Here is an 18,592-nt window from a genome sequence, read left to right as displayed (position 1 = left end):
TGTGGGTGCCTCCCTAAAACCGCTGCTTCAAAGCGGGGAGTGACGCACACATACAGATAATGCCACAATGTTCAGTTCTGGCTGGACACAGTCAAGGTCAAACACTAGTGGTCCGGTCAGACACGTGAAACGGAGTACTAACACGTGAAATTATGCATACTAACATGAGATGATTTTAGCAACGCCTCATCAGCAGGTTTCACATCATTTGGGGTATAAACATGGAGTCAGATCAGAGGGGGGTCAGAACTTTTACTAGGACGGCTGTTAAATGTCTTGTATGTGTTGGTTCTCCTGAGCTCAGTAATAAATACTTGGTTTGCTTTCAACTTCACTCCACCTGTCTACGACTCTCTCTATCAAACGAACACGTAGGGGAGTTGTACCCCGGATGAGGGGTGGGTGTGGACCCATCTTTCATTTTCTTTTTTACAACAAAAGTATCTAACAATTATAAATTTTTATTTTGCTAAAAAATAATAATTTATAAATGTTTAATACTTTTTAGAATAAAAATGTATACTGTTGTTTATACATTCCAGACTCTGTTGAGTGACTGAGATTCAGAGCAGATTCTGAAGTGAGTTTTTTCTCTATAGAGATTCTCTGATTGCTGCTTGCTCCTGTACAACTCCAACAAATAGCACTTACTAATTACTATGGAAAGATCAGTGTCATCGTTAGAGCCCCAGTTGTGACATTGATTCCAGTAGACACTTTTTAAAAAATCTAAATTTCATTTAAAATATTATGGTTACATTTTCTTTGCATTTACCTTCTTGATGTTCTGCAGATTCTTGAAAAGGAGATCGTACTGCAGCAGATCTTGTTTGTTGCTCACCTTGTCTAAAGTCTTACTATTTATGTATTCTGAAAGCTTTCCATAAATTGAGGTCATTCACACCTACTCCCTGTAAAATCACTCTCTGACATCACAATGGACCATCCTGAATTCTGTAGAGAAGGGTACTTTTGAAACTTCATATGCAAATATCAGTTTTAAATGAATTAATTGAGTTTGTTTGTTGATAGAATGGTAAAAACAAGTTTACCATCAACAGTGAGGACCAAGTCCATCTGGTACAACATTTATTACACAGTGTTAAAAAGGTTTTATCAATTTGGTGTACATTTTTGAACAGTGTTAACTTGCATGGTAAATTTTGTCAGTACAAAATTGTTTAAATATCCATGGTGACTATCACAAAGTGAAGCATTGATTATTTAATACAAGGAGTACGTGCTTCTCTTTGGGGTAGTTAAAATGGTACTATTGTTCAATTAAGTGAAAGCTCGCCTTATTCGGTTCATTTTCAGTAATTAAAGTTTATTATTCAGTTTTAAATAAAATATGAACTACATGAATTCATTATATTATATACCAATAGTACTATGATATTAAGAATTATTTGTTAACATAGGGTTTCTTGGTGTAAAGCACTCTTACATATTGAAAGAATCCTGAAGATTTCTTAGTTCTAATGGATCTTTGTATCGAAGAAATTGTTAAAAAGAAATGTCACAATTGTTAACAATTGTAAAAATAGAGCTGATCTTTGAGTAAAATTTGGTAAGTGCTATTTGTTGGGGTAGTTTTTTAGTGACTCAAGCAACCAGAGGTGTTTGTCTCATATTTCTATACAAAACCAGATACCAGATATAATCTGGACAAAGTATTCTCCAACACCAGTAACTTCTTCCTTTAATATGTACAAAAAATAGTGTAAACATTAGCTAATATTTTGTAGCAGAATGAGAATTCTTGCTGGACTCATTTTGGAAAGTCAAAAATGTTTTTATCATCCTATTAAAAAATAAACTATTGAACAAATCCTTTTTATTTTATAACTGTTAGTTTTAAACTGATATTTGAATATGAAGTTTAAAATGCTTTTACAAGTGTGAAGTACTCTTCTATACAGAAATCAGGATGGTCCATTGTGATGTCAGAGAGTGATTTTACAGGGAGTAGGTGTGAATGACCTCAATTTATGGAAAGCTTCCAGAATACATAAATAATAAGACTTTACACAAGGTGAGCAACAAACAAGATCTGCTGCAGTACGATCTCCTTTTCAAGAACCTGCAGGACGTCAAGAAGGTAAATGCAAATAAAATGTAACCATAATATTTTAAATGAAATTTAGATTTAAAAAAAGTTTCTACTGGAATCAATGTCACAATTGGTGCTCTAACAACAGCACTGATCTGTCCATAGTAATTAGTAAGTGCTATTTGTTGGAGTTGTACAGGAGCAATCAGAGAATCTCTATAGAGGAAAAAACTCACTTCAGAATCTGCTCTGAATCTCAAGCCACTCAAAAGAATTTTGAATGTACAAAAACGTATAAAAAATGTATTTTAGCAAAATAAAAATGTATTAATTTTTGATACTTTTTAGAATAAAAAATTGTAATAATGTACTTAAAACAGAACAACTACAGAACAACTACAACAACTATTATATTATAGCAGAGTGTCACACTTTGCCAGGGTTGTGGGCCTCTTTTAAATGGGACTGCTAAAAATGTCCACTTCTACACATAAAAATTGACCAAACAACATAGCACCACAACTGCTACCCCATGTAAGTATGAAAGATTATGTCCAAAGTATCTGTCTCTGCTTAGCAAAATCCTACAGTAAGAGTAAGAATTATTTAAACATTTTGTAAATGGCCAAGCTAGCATATAACTAAAATAGTGAGTACTAAACAGGGGCAGAACGGTATTTTATGTTTTGGGGAGTTAGAAAACAGAAAAACTAAGCCTGGCAGACCCGTTCTGTCACACAGAGATAATTATTAAAGCTTTTAAACTGCAGTTTTAATCCTTTAAAACGAGCTCTGTGTGTAACTCCAACATCTGTAGCAGTAATGCAAATCTACTGAATAAAAACATTTGTTGTAGAAAATGGAAATAAACGGGTTTGTTTTCTTTCCTATTTTAGTGAAATACTTTGTTCTACTTTGTAAAATTAAAGGAAAACCCCAGAGAAGTAGTTATACAGTGTTTTAAATGAGAGTTTTAGCTGTTTAGCTCCATTCAGCTCCATGCATTGAGGACTCCCTCGCGGGCTCCCTCTAGCGGTGATGGGGTATAATGTGATGTAGCGGGGGAGGGGGCGGGGCTCTACATAACCCGGATGAGGCTTAGCTCCCGGGGTCTGTAGCTGGAGCGGAGGAAAAGCAGGATCAGCTGCAGAAGGTATGGAGAAATTACTCTCTCTCTCTCTCTCTCTCTCTCTCTCTCTCTCTCTCTCTCAAAGGTAAGTGAGCGCTGGATGTTAATCTACACAGACTTCTCTCTGAAAACTGTTTATTTGGGTGTAAAGTGTTTATTTACAGTAAACTTAGATTTACCGGCAGGAGCATTAGCATCATTAGCTTGCAAATGACTGAAATGGCTCCCTACTCCCTCATTAGTGTTGCACTATGTAGGGAGATAATAAGTAGTTCACTAATCAGTGGTAAAACAGGAGTGAATTCGGACACTAACTCATCATTATCATGCGCCAGCACAGGTCGCTTAAACACACACAGGTGAGAGAGGGGTTGAGCCGTGTTTAAATCTCCATAAACACACTGAACTGAGCTCTGAATTAAAGATAGTGAAGCTCTGAGCTGATTATGAGGTAATTTATCTGTTTGTTATATTTACGCTGTTTAAAAGATGATCCTCACATTACTGAACTACATGAAGGAAATCTTAAAAATATCAGCGTGCAGCGGCTCGCTCTGTTGCCAGATTGGGTGGTTTCATGCCAAATGTCAAGTTGTGTCTGAAATTGTTTGGAGAAAACGCTGTGGTTTGACAGGTGAACAAAACTACCAAGTGTAAAGAGTTTGGAAATTGAACTCGGCAGAGACAGAGCTTTTTAAGTTATTTCTTGTTGTTGTTTTTATGTAGTTTTTTACGTTTTTCTTTCATGTGTCCAATGATACAAGGCACAAAACATATAGTACAAATATGCAGTTGAACTCCATTTAAATATCATTTTATGTAATCAGTGGTATTTAAGATATTTATGGTATTTTAATTAAGATTATGTTGGAATAAACCCTGTTATATTGTTAATATGACGAACATCAGCTGTTTGGGTGGTTTTCTCAGTATTTTTGTGGATTTGAAACACGTTTTACCCAGTGAATTGTTTTTATCTGAATCCCTCTGTAAGAATTTGGCAACACTAATGGCTCGCTGTCCGCTCCATTTCTTCGGCTGTCTGTTGCTTAGTAGCGAGACCCGCAAAGCATTTTGGGACACATTCAGCTCGCTTAGTAAGCCAGTGTTCTTACCAATACCACACCTAACAGCTAAAGTTAATTATAAAGGAAAAATATGAACCATTACAGACAGCTTGTACATTATCCTCCCGTTTAGGCTATATAACAACAACTCATCACAAATTTAATGTGTTTAAGACATTCAGGCTGCTAATAGTATTTTATTGTTTGGAATTGCCTGCTAGCTTAGCTTAGTTATCTAGATAGCATTGGTTAGGTTAGCTAAAGGTGGCTAAAACATTAACTTACCTACAAAATTAATGTAAGTAGCTGTATTCTATTAACAAAACTGCTCTTGTTATTCAATATTTTTTATATCGTTTGTGGTACATGAAAAAATATGCTGTGCTTGCTCCACACAGCTTTTTATGCAGAGATTTTAAAAAGTGTTAGCAATTGTAAAGTGTTTTATGATGTGATTTTTTTTAAATGTGGGAATAGTGTTTAAGTGTTCATCTACAGTGGGAGCTGATGTGTTTCCTTAACGCGTCTGGCAAAGAGAAAAAGAGAACTATTTAATTGGCAGAACTGGCCCATAATAGGGGACCAAAGTACTTATGTTAGCCAGCTAGCTAATGTTACCGGCGTTATTAACCGGTAGTTAACATTTCCTGGCTAGCTAACGTTGTCAGTGCTTTTTTAATCAAGTATCTAATGTTATCTAGCTAGCCAATGTTCTTAGTGCTTATTTAACCAAGTATCTAATGTTATCTAGCTAGCCAGTGTTTCCAGAGCTTTTTTAACCAAGTATCTAATGTTATCTAGCTGGCTAATGTTACCAATGTTTTTGTACTGTCACCAAGTCTGGACATATTTTATTCTTTTAATTTGGATACAAACTTTCCTGCACTTCCTTCTTAGTAAGATAATGTGGCCAGCCAAGGCATCAAATCAGCATTTCTTGCACTTCAGACATAAAAAGACGCTGCATTGTCCGACATCCATCCATTTGCGTTTCTTTTTATATTTTATTTTAAAGATACAAATTTAGGGGTTACAAAATTAGGGGTGTGACGAAATCCTGAGGCATGAGATCTTGTGAGGGAAAAAAAAACAGTTTAGGGTGGACTTTTTAAGAGGGATCTGGCAACACAGTAGTGATAGCAACGAGTGTGGTGGCTGAGCTGTGAGAGCAGCTCTTAACAGAAGAGGAATATACAGGCAGTTGCATAGAAGATGCTTCTGCTACTTTTTAGTTGTATGTCTGGCTGCATTTTGGCTCCAGTGGAAACAATAAATGGTAACAGAGTGACCAACAAGACACAAACCATATATAAATACTGTAAATAAATCCTACAGGTGACTGTTTCATACGCAGTTGTACTAATAATCCCTTAGCTCTGTACTGTATTTAAAAACATGTTCTGTCTCTGTTTGCACTATGATAATATGACTGGTTATGGTTATGCATAGTTAAATTACAAGATATTTAGGGAAAAAAAACACAAACCATAGTCTTAATATGACTGGTTGTGGTTTGCACTATATAAGTTTTATTTTTATTCTTATTTCTATTTCTTATAGAATCAATGTGAGAGAAACCAGTCTGTTAAGATTGCGTTATATGATTTTTTCAAATAAAACAAAAAACATTTGTAATTTTTGAAGTTTTCTTTAAAATTGTATTTTTTAATCTCGTCTCGTGAACCCATTATCGTGTCCCGTCTTGTGACATTAGTGTTTCGTCACACCCCTAATTAAAATGTAATTTCTGGAGCTGTGATGGTATGTAGATGCATAAAATAAGTCTCCACTGATACTGTACTTTGAATAAAAGAACATTTATTATAATAAAATAATTAAAAAGCACCCGGGTTTCCTTGTGAGAGAGAATGTTAGCCAATCTTGTCCTGAGCTCTCTGCCTCGTCATCGACCCACTCAATCTGTAAAACCCAAGGATTTATGTCTTTCGGTCCCTCGTCTGGAAAAAAGTAATATTATCTAATTTCTAGAACATAAAAATAGGAAAGAGTCAGGACAAGAGAATAATGTTATCAGGAGTTAAAAAAATCAGGAATGTTTTATAAATTGGTGTGAAGGAAAAAGCTTTGGACATCATTGGTCACGTGATCAATGTAGAATGAATCTATCAGCAGAGTGATACAAACCAATGTCGTTTTATCGGCACACGCCTCAAAGCTTCAGATTAAAGGGTAACATCACTCTCTTTCTTTCTTTAAGTTCTCAGCTTCCAGTAAGACCAAAACAGAATCAAGATTGTCTGTCTAAACAGTGGGCAGTCCTTATAAAGGCAGTAAACAGATGTCAGACTGATTATTGTGAGTGACAAAAGGTGGCCTTCTTCCAGTGGCAGGAGGACCACCAACACCCCCTTACACTATGGACTTCGACTGGGATAAAAGTACAGAAGCTTTTATGGTAAATGAAGATGTCCCAGTAGTTTTATCAGTATAGTGTAACTGATTTAGGCAGTTCTCTTCAGTTAATTGACCTGCTTTTATTTTAATATTCAATGGCATTTTTCTTTGTTTTTTCCAGAAATGAAAATATTCTCCTGAAATTCATCACCAACAACCAGGAACGACAAAGAGCAATGTTAAACTGCTGAAAGAGGTGAAGCAAAAGCCGTCCAGAAGAATCTCCAGAACACACAGAAATTGTTTGATACATTTAACAGACAAATGAAGCCAAGTCCCAACATGGAGAAACATCAGCACTCTGCCAAGAGTTTTACTAAACAGAGTACTCTCAAAAACCACCAGCGCATTCACACAGGAGATAAACGATATTACTGCTTAGACTGTGGAAAGAGTTTTACTAAACAGAGTACTCTCAAAGTACACCAGCGCATTCACACAGGAGATAAACCGTATCACTGCTCAGACTGTGGGAGGAGTTTTACTAAACAGAGTACTCTTAAAAAACACCAGCGCATTCACACAGGAGAGAAACCGTATCACTGCTCAGATTGTGGGAGGAGTTTCACTCAACAGAGTAGTCTCAAAAACCACCAGCACATTCACACAGGAGAGAAACCGTATTACTGCTCAGACTGTGGGAAGAGTTTTAATACACAGAGTAATCTAAAAAAACACCAGCGCATTCACACAGGAGAGAAACCGTATTACTGCTCAGACTGTTGGAGGAGTTTTTCTGAACAGAGTAATCTAAAAAAACACCAGCGCATTCACACAGGAGAGAAACCGTATTACTGCTCAGACTGTGGAAAGAGTTTTACTAGACAGAGTGATCTCAAAATACACCAGCGCATTCACACAGGAGAGAAACCGTATCACTGCTCAGACTGTGGAAAGAGTTTTAATCAACAGAGTCATCTCAAAAAACACCAGCGCATTCACACAGGAGAGAAACCATATCATTGCTCAGACTGTGGGAGGAGTTTTACTAAAAAGAGTAATCTCAAAAACCAACAGCGGATGCACACAGGAGAGAAACCGAATCACTGCTCAGACTGTGGGAAAAGTTTTAATCAAAAGAGTGTTCTTCAAAATCACCAGCGCATTCACAAAGGAGAGAAACCGTATTACTGTTCAGACTGTGGGAAGAGTTTTACTACAAAGAGTAATCTCAAAAAACACCAGCGCATTCACAAATGATAGAAAACTATCCCAAATCTGTTTCAATTAAAAGTGCGAATCGTAATCCTTTCAGACGGAACACCTTATCTTACACAAATGTTTAACTTAATCACTTGGGACACGTTCCACCAGAAAACTGAATTTAACAATGGGTTTTACAGGTTCTGCAAAATGAATCTTATCCAGAGATGATGTTTATTGAATTCCATGTTATGTTTTCTCGTATGTTAGATGTTCCAGGACATTCTTTGTGAGACACAGCTCAGTGCTTAGGGTAGTTACTGTAGTAGTTCAGTTCTGAAGAAGGGAAAAAACTTAGTCTGTAAAATTTAGATGTCATAGTTGTTAGGAGTAGAGGAGGATTATTAGCTTGCAACTAAATGTTTAGGACCAAATATTCTTATGATTTGCTTATGATTTAAATGCTTTTAATTTATTTACTAGTATATGCAGATTTGATTATTTCTATTAATTTCTAGTATCTCTGTTTTCACTCTGTGGAAGCCGTCCTCAGTTCCCCTTAGCATAGCTTAGCTTAATGCTATTAACCACTAGGCCCATCTGTATGAAAGAAGAAGTGAAAACACCACCTGAGGAATTCCAGAGAGAGTGCTCCCAAAAGTGAGACCCAGATCCACAAAGAGACGACACTGTGCCAGGTACTGCTGTGTGGACCGGAGGAGCATCCAGACCCCGCAGAGAGGCCAACAAAATCCTTTACAGAGGTTAAATAAAACGCTCCAGCTGTAGTTCCCATACTGAAATCAACCCCCTCCAGACTTGTCTAGTGCAGTAAGGTTGCAGGCTCATTCATTCCCTCTGCTGCTGTTCTTGTTGGTCTATGGTTCAGTCGTTCTGGTTAAAAATCTGTTACCATAGAAGCATATTTGGTTGTGTTGTATTACTCAAGTTTTATACTCTCTTGTCTTTTTCTTATTGAATATTATATGTTGCTGAAGGTTTTTTAATCTCCAAATTTATTAAGAATGTCCAAATCATTTAGTTTCTTAATTGTTTTTATCCTCTACAAACTATTATCTTTTTATTGTTTCACCTCTTTTATTAAACTACTTTTAGATTGCAGATCTGCAATCTCATTGTGTTTTCTCAACATAAGTTTGACATGAAACCTATAGGCCTGAGATTGTCTTCTGTTATTACTTGTTAAATACTCAAAGGCGCCCAACGGAGAAATCCAGTGTGAAATGGATTTTTGTTGAAGTGAAACATAATAGTCAATTTAAGATTGAAATTCATTCCATTTAATGGTTCAGGCTTAAAAAATATACAATTACTTCCAAAGGTAGAGTAACATGTGTTTAACTTGTATTCATATGTTTATAAAATTCTTTATTGTGAGTGCTTGTGGGTTGTATTATTTTGTTTTTTTGAAGAGCAGTCATTCACCAACTACACTTAATTACCAAATTCTACATTTGAGTTATTGACCATAGTTATTGGTAGCTAGTGTAGGTAAATGTCCTAATAAAGTATTTCCTGTTTTACCGACCATTATTATTTGTAGCTAGTCTAGTTAAATATCCAAACACAGCATTTGCTATTTTACAGACCAAATGTATAAACAAAGCATTTCATGTTTTACTGACTATTATTATTGTTCAAAATAGTCATTGTATTGGTGTAAATAGTTTAAAAAGAAAAGAAAAGCAGTACAGAGTACATATTTCATTTATTTTCTGTGTTAATGCAAGAAGGTCACTTAAAAGTGATTAAGGGATCTATTGAGGGGAGAAGTGTACAGGTGAGGGTGGAGTAGAGGATTGGAACAGGCCCGCCCACGGGACGAGAGAGAACAGCGGAGATGCGGGAGTAGCAGCGCGGGAGAGGCGAGGAGGATAAAGTTCCTCACAGGCTGAACTAAATTCACTAATAATCAGTATTAATTAAACTAACCGGTAATTTTAAGGACACTGAAGTCCATACTGAGAGTGTGCTGGTGGATAAAGCTGGGATAATCTCTCTATAAGTAAAGTTCTGTTAGCACTGTTAGCTTAGCCAGCTCGGCTAGCTGTGTTTAGCCTCGTGTATTAGCTGCTCTGCGCTAGCCGTGAACTCTCCGCTGCAGCGCCGCTCCGACAGACTGTTCCCCGGACTGACTCGCGCTCTCTCCGCCTCCACTGAACACCAGGACCGCTAACACTGCTAACCAGAGAGCGCTCTGTGTCCCCGCGTGGATCAGAGTTCCTCTGAGGGAAAACGCTCCGTGCTGCAGGACCCCGCGCTCTGCTCCCGCTCATATTCACTGAATCTGAGGTAAATCTGAAACTCTTATTTCTGCTCGTTAGAGTAAAGCGGACATTAAGCTCCGAACCAGACCTGCACCGTTTAGTTCTGTTCATTTCATCTATAATTCTGTTCTTTATGAGTGTATTCTTTAGAGTGGGCCCACATATTTAAAGTGGACATGAAACATTTCAGTTTGTACAAGTTTTCTAAGGGATTAAATATAATGGAATTTATTTGGGGGGGGGGGGGGATTTTTTATATAAAATGTTTACACACTAAATTATAATATATTTATGTTTGTTACATTTGAGCTAGGGTGCCGCCATGTTGCCCGTGCAGCACTGGTGACGTCACGAGGTTGGTTGGTTTAAGAGCCCAGTTACAGAGCTAGCGTAAAAGAGCTTGTTGTTTGTGGAGATTATGGATGAAGACGAAGCTGAACTAGGCTAACATGGAGCATTTACTCAGAGATCTTTCCTGTATAAACCTGAGCAGAACTTTCCAGATGCTTTTCTGAGAGAGAGACGTTTTTGGAGGTGTCTATTCTCTCTCTACATGGAGCCGTGCTGAAACCCTGCAGCGCGTCCACAGCAGGTACTGCCATCCAGTTAACCAGCTAGTTTATATACATTTAGCTATTTAACATGTAAAGTCCAGAGTTCATTAAGACTGAATAAAACGTACATGATTTAAGTGGATATTGAAACACACAGTCGCTGTTTGGTTGATAAACCGTTCAGTTTAGAAGTTACAAAGCTTACTGGGTACTTAGCTTTATCTAGTTAGCGTTAGCTAGTTAACTAGCGTTGGCTAGCTATGGTAAGATAGCTAGATAAGTAGCTAACGCTAGCTATGTTATCTTTTTATTTGTCAGTTCATCTAGACTTTCGGTAACGGTACCTCTCGCTGCTCTGCTGGGTGAGCGCGTTGTTCTCGTTCCGTTCGGCTCACAGCTGCTGCTCTCATAGTAACGTTACCCTCAGTCGGACGGTCTGTACATCCCAGCTGATCAGAGGAAAAATAAAAAACGGAGGAAAAAAGCCTTGGACTGCAGCTTATTTATCCGGCGCTAATGCTCCTGACTCAAACCCCTCTCCTTCACATAGTCCTGGTCTAGAAAGTGCTCGCCACTAACCCCTAGCATTGCAGCTAACCGGAGGATTCTCGCGCTTCAGCGCCGCTAGCCACCGCTGAAGAACAGCTGTCAGAGGCGAGGTATGAAAGTGAAAGTAAATATTTCTCATTCCTCACCCTATTAAATTTCACTACTCCCAGTATTACTACACACAGGGGCAATACAAAAGTCCCCCTCCGCTCTGCATTGAGTTTTGGTTTAGATTTTATTATCTAATGAGGAATTAATTTACAGTAGACTCATAGATTATAGTAGTGAGGCGTTCGAGAACCAACCTTGTGACGTCACTTTCGGCGCTGGGACAAGATGGCGCTGCCCTTACTTAGGGCTGAACGATTAATTGCATTTGCGATAATCTCGCGATATTTTAAAACGCGATTCTCTAACCGCACTGGCTGCGATTTGACTGGTCACGTGACTTGGGAGCGAGCCAAGCCGAGGACGAGCGGAGCATAACTGAGCAGAAGGCAGGGAGGTGGAGAAGTGAAGCCAACACAGCGCACTTTAGGGCGTTTTCACACCAGCACTATTTGGTCCGGTTAAAACGAACTCTGGTCCGTTTGTAACTTTAGTGCGGTTCGATTGAGCAGGTGTAAAAACAGTAATCGCACTGGGGTGCGGATCAAAAGAACCGGACCGAGACCAGCTAGAGGAGGTGGTCTCGGTCCAGTACCAAACGAACTCTGGAGCGGTTTGCTTGTGGTGAGAACGTGATCCGGTCTCGATCGGATCCAGCTATTAAATATAAGCCATTTATTTGAGCTAAACTGCTAAAAAAGCAAGCATAGTTTAAACTAATATATTAGCTAGATAACGCTAATTACCACAGCTGTGAACAAATACTGTGTCCATGCACGCGCTGCATTCACTGCTCTGTTTATTATGTATAAATCTGCGCTGCATTCACTGCTCACAGCCACGTAACTCTGTTTATTATGTATAAATACATAATACACTGTGTTTGAAAGTGCAGCGTTCAGTGTTAAAGCACAGATATTTGCGCTGGAACACAAAATCTTCTCGCTGTATTTACTTTTTTAGTATATTTATATTTAATGTACTCCCGTGTCAGACAGCTCTGACCAATCAGAAGACACAGGCTGCTCGCGTGGTTTATTGATGCGCATTTTGGTGCGTTTACATTTATGCCTGTGGGAAACCAGACCGAACAGAGCAAGAAAACGCTCCAAGTAAACGAACTCATTAGAAACGAACTACAGGTGTGAACACGCCCTTGTTGCACAATGGCTTCAGGCTCGAAGGAACACATCAGTTGTGTAGAATTACTTTGGCTTTAAAAAAGAAGATGCTGCTCAACGTCAGGTACTGTGCTAAACGTGCCTTGCTACTGTTGCTACTACGCGAGGTAACACTACAAACCTTTTTCAGCATTTAAAAAAACACCTCAAAGCCTTGTGTGGTATTTGCAAGGCTAAAATGCCAACGACCAGTGCTGCATCTTCAAATACAGAAAATAACGAGTTGGTTAAAGCAGATTCTCTTTATGTTTTTTGCACTTTCATTTTTCATGATGTTACTAGCTGGAGAGCAGTTAAATTTTGTATATCTATTGTTTTTCCTAATTAAAAAAAATGGTGAAAAGGAAAAGCTATTTATCTATTTATTTTTCTATAAAAAAAAACAAATGATAAAGGAAAAGCATAGATTTTTTTGCTTCTGTGCTTTAAATAAATCTGACATTGTTTATTATTAAACAGATTGATTTATTGCTTCTGTTGTTGAAAAATACTTGAAGACAAAAAAAAATCGCATTTTAAATCGCAATCGCAATTTATAGATAAAAAATTGCAATTAGATTATTTTCCAAAATCGTTCATCCCTACCCTTACTTAAAAAAATTACATTTAGATTGCTTATTATTTTAATTCCGCTTCACTGACAACTTTTAAATTATCAGATTTGTTAGAGTGAAAATACATCTTGTGGATTATACAAAATACTTGAAATGTTTCATGTCCCCTTTAAGTCCTTCTCAGTAGGTTCGGGTGCGTTTGGGTTCGGTTGCATTAGTGACCTCTGTTGTATACAAACGTCCGAATTTTCATCTTCTGCTGAGAGCTGCTCTCACTGCTCAGCGACCACACTCACTGTATCACTACTGGTTTGCCAGATCCCTCTTAAAAAGTCCACACTAAACTGATTTTTCTTCCCGCGAGACATTTTATAAATATCGTCACGTTTTAATTGTGAGTTGTAGTTATGTGTAACTATGAGTTGTTCAGTTGGCTAGACTTTCACACTACACGACTGATTAGCAACACAGTCACATATTACACTATTTTTCACCACGGGAAATCGCAGACTTACCTGGCTGCTTTCCTAAAACATGATAAACGCTTAAGAATTGAGCAACGTTTTTGCATATTTTAGATAAAAAAAATGTCTGTATGTAAATATGAAAAATCGCAATTACCATTTTGAAAATCACATTAAAACTGTAATTCGAACTAGAAAAGGCAAAGTTCGTGAAGGAACTTTAAGTTGGCTTGGAAAAGTACGCTGATAAGGTTGAAAAGTTAAAATGGTTGCTAAGCTGTTTCTGTCTGAAGAGTGTAAAGAGTGGTTGCTATGCTGTTATGATGTGTTAAATTCCAAAAAGTTCCAAAAAACATGTTTCAAAAACATGGTGGAATGCTAATTATTGTCTGATATAGGAATGTGTTGATAAGTGGTTGCTAGGCAGTTGCTAATGTTTTCCAGGTGGTTGCTAACTGGTTGCTAGGCAGTTGCTATAATTTCTAAAGTGGTTGCTAAGCTGTTGTTAGAAAGTTGCTAACGTATTACAGGTGGTTGCTAAGGTGTATATAATTGTAGTAAATCTGTTTAAATACTACTGATGATGCATAAATCAGTGAATGGAGTAGTAAGGCTCCACCTTAAGTCTTGCTCCACCTAACCACTGCACTATCTTGTCCTGGCCCCAATCCTTGCTCCACCTAAATTTTGTTCATCATCATGGCTCTACTGGCTCCACCGCCTGCTTCAACTTAATCCTGGCTCCACCTCTTTCTGACTCCTCCACCCAAAACACTAAAAACCAAAAGGCACATCAATGCTCATTTGACATTTTACAAAAAGCACTTAGATGATGTTCCACAGTCAGACCTATCCTACCAAAGTTTAACATGGTTGAACATTTTTGTACTGCACTTAATGCACATTAAATACTACTGCTGAGGTTAAATTCTGTAAATAATGGATAAACTGGTGTACCCTATAAAGCTTTGTGAATGCCATGAACAGTAAATCTGTTTAAATACTGCTGATGATGGATAACACTTTGATTTTGTGACTAAACATGTAGCTAGCTATGCTGTGTGATTACATTTTACACAGCCACGAAGATAGCTAGATTTTTTCTTTTTGTCAGATAAGCCACTGTGCTAACCGCAAAGGTTATGCTCTTCCCACAGAGCCCTCAGTTAAATGATTCAACATAGCTAGATATTACTCACAAAACAGTAAAATAATAATTATTAAATCAAGTAAAGCTGGTTGTTCATAAAGAAAATCTTAACATTGGATTTTCTTTTTTTTTTATTGAGAATCACGGAAACAATTCAAGCAAAATATACCAACATACAGCAACATACATATAAGTTACATAAGAATTGGGGGAGGGGGTAAATAACTGATTTACCAGCGAAATGCCTGCAGAGAACCACCAGCTGAAAACTAATGATTTGTTCTTATATAATATATTATAATTATTCCAAATAAAATATGGGTGAGGAGTAAGTGAGATAAAGTTAGATCATTTTAAAGGAAGTTTAGCTATGTTAAAATTACAAAGTAGGATAAATTTAAGTCCTCCTAATTTAGAAAAGATATATGCAGGTATAAAGTTCTAAAGTTCAAATAATTAATTTGGATTTTTGATGAATTGTTTTATCCAATTGATTTAAAAAGTGTTGTTAAGAGTAGGGAAATTAAGAAAATTTAAGCCACCAGATTTATAAGTATTCATAATAACTTTTTTTTAATGTAATGGAATTTATTTTTCCACATAAGGATAAATAAAGTATTATCAATAGTCTTAGCCATTTGGTCAGGGACATCTGAAGAAGAAGCTGCATAGGTAAGTCTTGAAATTCCCTCAGCTTTAGTTAGTAGAACCCTACATCTTAAAGACAAGTCCCTTAAAAGCCAGCAGTTTAATTTCTTCTTCATTTTGTGAAAGGTAAATCAAAGTTGACTTTACTTCTCATTTCTTGATTCTTGCAAATAACAATTCCTAAATATGTTACTTATTCCTTATGGGTATGCCGCCAGTTTCTTGTACCAGGTAGACTTTTATTGGTAATAATTCACATTTGTCAATATTCAGATGAAGACCAGAGGCTGCTGAGAAACTCTGCAACAATCTTATAGCACTGGGTACCTGACTAAAGTCTCTCAAAAAGAGTGCAGTGTCATCTGATAATTGACTAATTACTATTTCCTTGTCTGCAACAGCGATACCTTTTAAATTGCTTGATTTAATGTGAACATTTTGAAGTAAAAAAAAAAGGGTACAGGGAAATTGGGCAGCCTTGTCTGATACCACACTGTATCTCAAATCTAGGTGAGGAGCCGGATTTGAATTTAACAGAACAATTTTCTTTATTAAACATAGTTCTGACAGCTTTAGCAAAATAATCTCCAAAACCAAATTTGTCTTAAGAATGAAAAATAAACGCATGTTCAATATAGAGGCCGATCGATCGGCCAGCCGATTTAATCGGCCGATTTTTTTTTTTTTTTTTATCAATCGGCATCGGCCGATTTTCTTATTTGGCCGCGCCGATTTTAATCCGGCACATCTGCGGGCAGCTACTTGGAACGCAGCGCAAGGTTTCAAGAGTGAGCAAGACTTTCAACGGGTAAGGCATCCATTTTTACAATCCAGTGTCCCAAAGTCTATATTTTCTCTCATGATTAGTAATCTGTGATGTTGCTTCATTTACTGAAAAAGAATAGAATTTCAACTGCATCGGTGTTGTAGCATTTCTCTCCAAACGAAACTATGCTTAGCGTTGATGGCAGGAGTGCATTTGGAATGCGCCCTGACTATGCAAGGCAAGCCCTATCTATAAGCTCTAGTATAAAATAACTGACGTCTCTTCTTCAGAAACGAAAATCTAAGAAAATAAAATCAAATTAACACTTGATATTTTCAGTATTTAAATTATTTTTAGACGAAATGAAAAAGTGCAGGACTAAAACTGTTTAAGGATATTCGCAGCATCAGCTGCGCTGAAATAATAATTACTGGTTAGTCAGGATTATTAGAGGACTGTACTTCTCCTTATATATAAATAAGCTTTATTGTAAACGAATTAATAAAACAAATAGTTTCTAAAATAATGGAGTTAAAATAAAACATCTCTTTTTCCTTCACTACAAACAGACATTAAATCATGCCGCCTCCTGCTGTTCTGCTGTAAAACTCACCCGTTTAAAGCGGTTTGCGCTGTTAGATATTAAATGAAACGATGAGCAGAATTTTCTGTTTTGTCGGGTTCTACTTTAGAACCCCCTCCAGACTTTTCTGATAAAAGCTCATTTTATCCTGAACCTATAAAGTCCGCGCTCTTCAGCTTTCTCAACTCATTTTCCGCTCACGCACCGAACCTCCAGTACAGCTGATGAGACGCGTTTCTCTGGCTAAGGAGCTCATTTGAAGAAGAAAAAAAAAACAGATAAAGCTATATTTAAATTACAGCACCTGTCTGTTTTTGCATTATTTATAATTTTATTCTTAATTTAAACGTCACCCATTTTTGTAAAATAATAGCTGCAGCCCTAATGTGAACATTTTATAACATTGTCCTCCCATGTCCATTCGTTTTCAACTGCATGGAGTTGAAGAAGAAATTAGCTTTGCCGTTTTGGAGTAACTATCTAAAGTTGTCACATTATGGAAGTCTTCTTGCACTCTGTTAAACATATTAAAATGAATAATTAATAGACTAACAGACTGCAACAAGTCATACATTTGTTAATTAGTAGGCCCCTACAGTAAATTTTATATAATAGCCAACATAATATTTCTACTATAAACATGAATATATAGTGTATATAGAACATATGTTATATAATGAATAAAATAAAATGTTATGGATAATACAATCTAAATAAAATTAATATTTTTTTTATTAACATATAGTGATATAGTAACATTAAAGTCACTATAAAATGCTAACCTTTAATGTTTGTTCTGTTTAGGAATTGCTGTCTGATGGCAGAAGGAAACCATCCCAGTATGGCTGAAAAGAAAAACCCAGTATGGCAGCATTTTACAGACACAGAGCCAGCTACAAGTAAGGTGATCTGTAAGCTCTGTAAGGTACATGTGAGCTTGGGATCTGCAAATAAAAACACCACAAACCTTTGGAATCACCTGAGAGTACATCATCTTCAGGCTTATAATGATGCTCAGCAACAAAAAGCTCCAGCAGCTGCAATGTCTACATCCACTTCCCAACCTCATCAGCCAACCATAACAGATATGTTTGATGCCCATCGGAAATGGCAAAATTCAGACATCAGATAAAAAAAAAAAGACACATTAATAACAGAAATGATTGCCACAGACAATCTGCCATTCACTTGTGTCTCAGGTGTTGGATTCCAGAGGCTGGTGGCTGCAATGGAGCCCAGGTACAAATTAAAATCGGAGAAGCACTACCGCACCAACATGCTTGAGGGCATAGTTGAAAAAGTGGAGAAAAAAATCAAAGCACTAATTTCAGAAGAGGCTGGCCCTTTTTTGTCCTTCACTACTGACTGTTGGTCTGGGGACACTGAGGCACTCATGAGTCTCACATGCCATTTCATTGACCACAACTGGGACAGGAAGCAAGTCCTCCTAAATGCGAAAACAATGTCAGGCTCCCACACAGGTGAGTATATTGGTCACATGTTCATCAGTCTGCTGGAGTACTGGGACATCAGCCATGACAGGGTTTTACTTGTTCTCCGTGACAGTGGGGCAAACATGGTAAAAGGTCTCAGACTGGCGGAAATACCTAATCTCAGCTGCAGTGCACACACCATACAGCTAGTGGTGAATGATGGCATCAACAGTCAGCGAGTAGTGCTGGACATTAATGCCAAATTAAAGAACATCGCCAAACATTTCAACCACTCTGTTCTTGCAAAGCAGAAGCTTAACAAAATTCAACAAGATCTTGGCCTACCAGAGCACAGCATCCTCAAATCTGAACCCACTCGCTGGAACTCCACACTTCATATGATGCAGAGAATGGTGGAGCAGAAGAGAGCTCTGAACATCTACGCTCGAGAGTATGGGAAAATTGCCACTCTATCCCCTGATCAATGGGACATAGTTTCCAATTTAA

At 37.3% G+C, this 18,592-nt stretch overlaps 3 protein-coding genes across 7 annotated transcripts in view; 1 reads left to right on the top strand and 2 right to left on the bottom strand.

Moving 5' to 3' along the window:
• The window catches only part of LOC125801480 (gastrula zinc finger protein XlCGF49.1-like), a 280,269-nt gene that overhangs the window by 94,639 nt on the left and 167,038 nt on the right, over window positions 1-18,592 (bottom strand). The gene's annotated exons all lie outside the window — the stretch shown is intronic.
• The window catches only part of LOC111197331 (NACHT, LRR and PYD domains-containing protein 12-like), a 686,367-nt gene that overhangs the window by 567,687 nt on the left and 100,088 nt on the right, over window positions 1-18,592 (bottom strand). The gene's annotated exons all lie outside the window — the stretch shown is intronic.
• LOC125801392 (zinc finger protein 239-like) lies at window positions 3,106-9,205 on the top strand. Of its 2 annotated transcripts, XM_049478028.1 has the most exons (3): window positions 3,106-3,206; window positions 6,468-6,665; window positions 6,786-9,205. In XM_049478028.1, the coding sequence occupies exon 3, from the start codon at window positions 6,929-6,931 to the stop codon at window positions 7,862-7,864; it is 936 nt and encodes a 311-aa protein (XP_049333985.1). In that variant the 5' UTR covers window positions 3,106-3,206; window positions 6,468-6,665; window positions 6,786-6,928; the 3' UTR covers window positions 7,865-9,205. The 2 variants fall into 2 exon arrangements, with proteins under 2 accessions (XP_049333985.1, XP_049333984.1); XM_049478027.1 differs by lacking the exon at window positions 6,468-6,665 and having other exon boundaries at window positions 3,121-3,206.

Source organism: Astyanax mexicanus, chromosome 4 (assembly GCF_023375975.1).
Source record: "Astyanax mexicanus isolate ESR-SI-001 chromosome 4, AstMex3_surface, whole genome shotgun sequence".
NCBI classification, from domain to species: domain Eukaryota; kingdom Metazoa; phylum Chordata; class Actinopteri; order Characiformes; family Acestrorhamphidae; genus Astyanax; species Astyanax mexicanus.
Note: the sequence above shows the minus strand (reverse complement) of the source record. Positions and strands in the feature narration are given on the sequence as shown.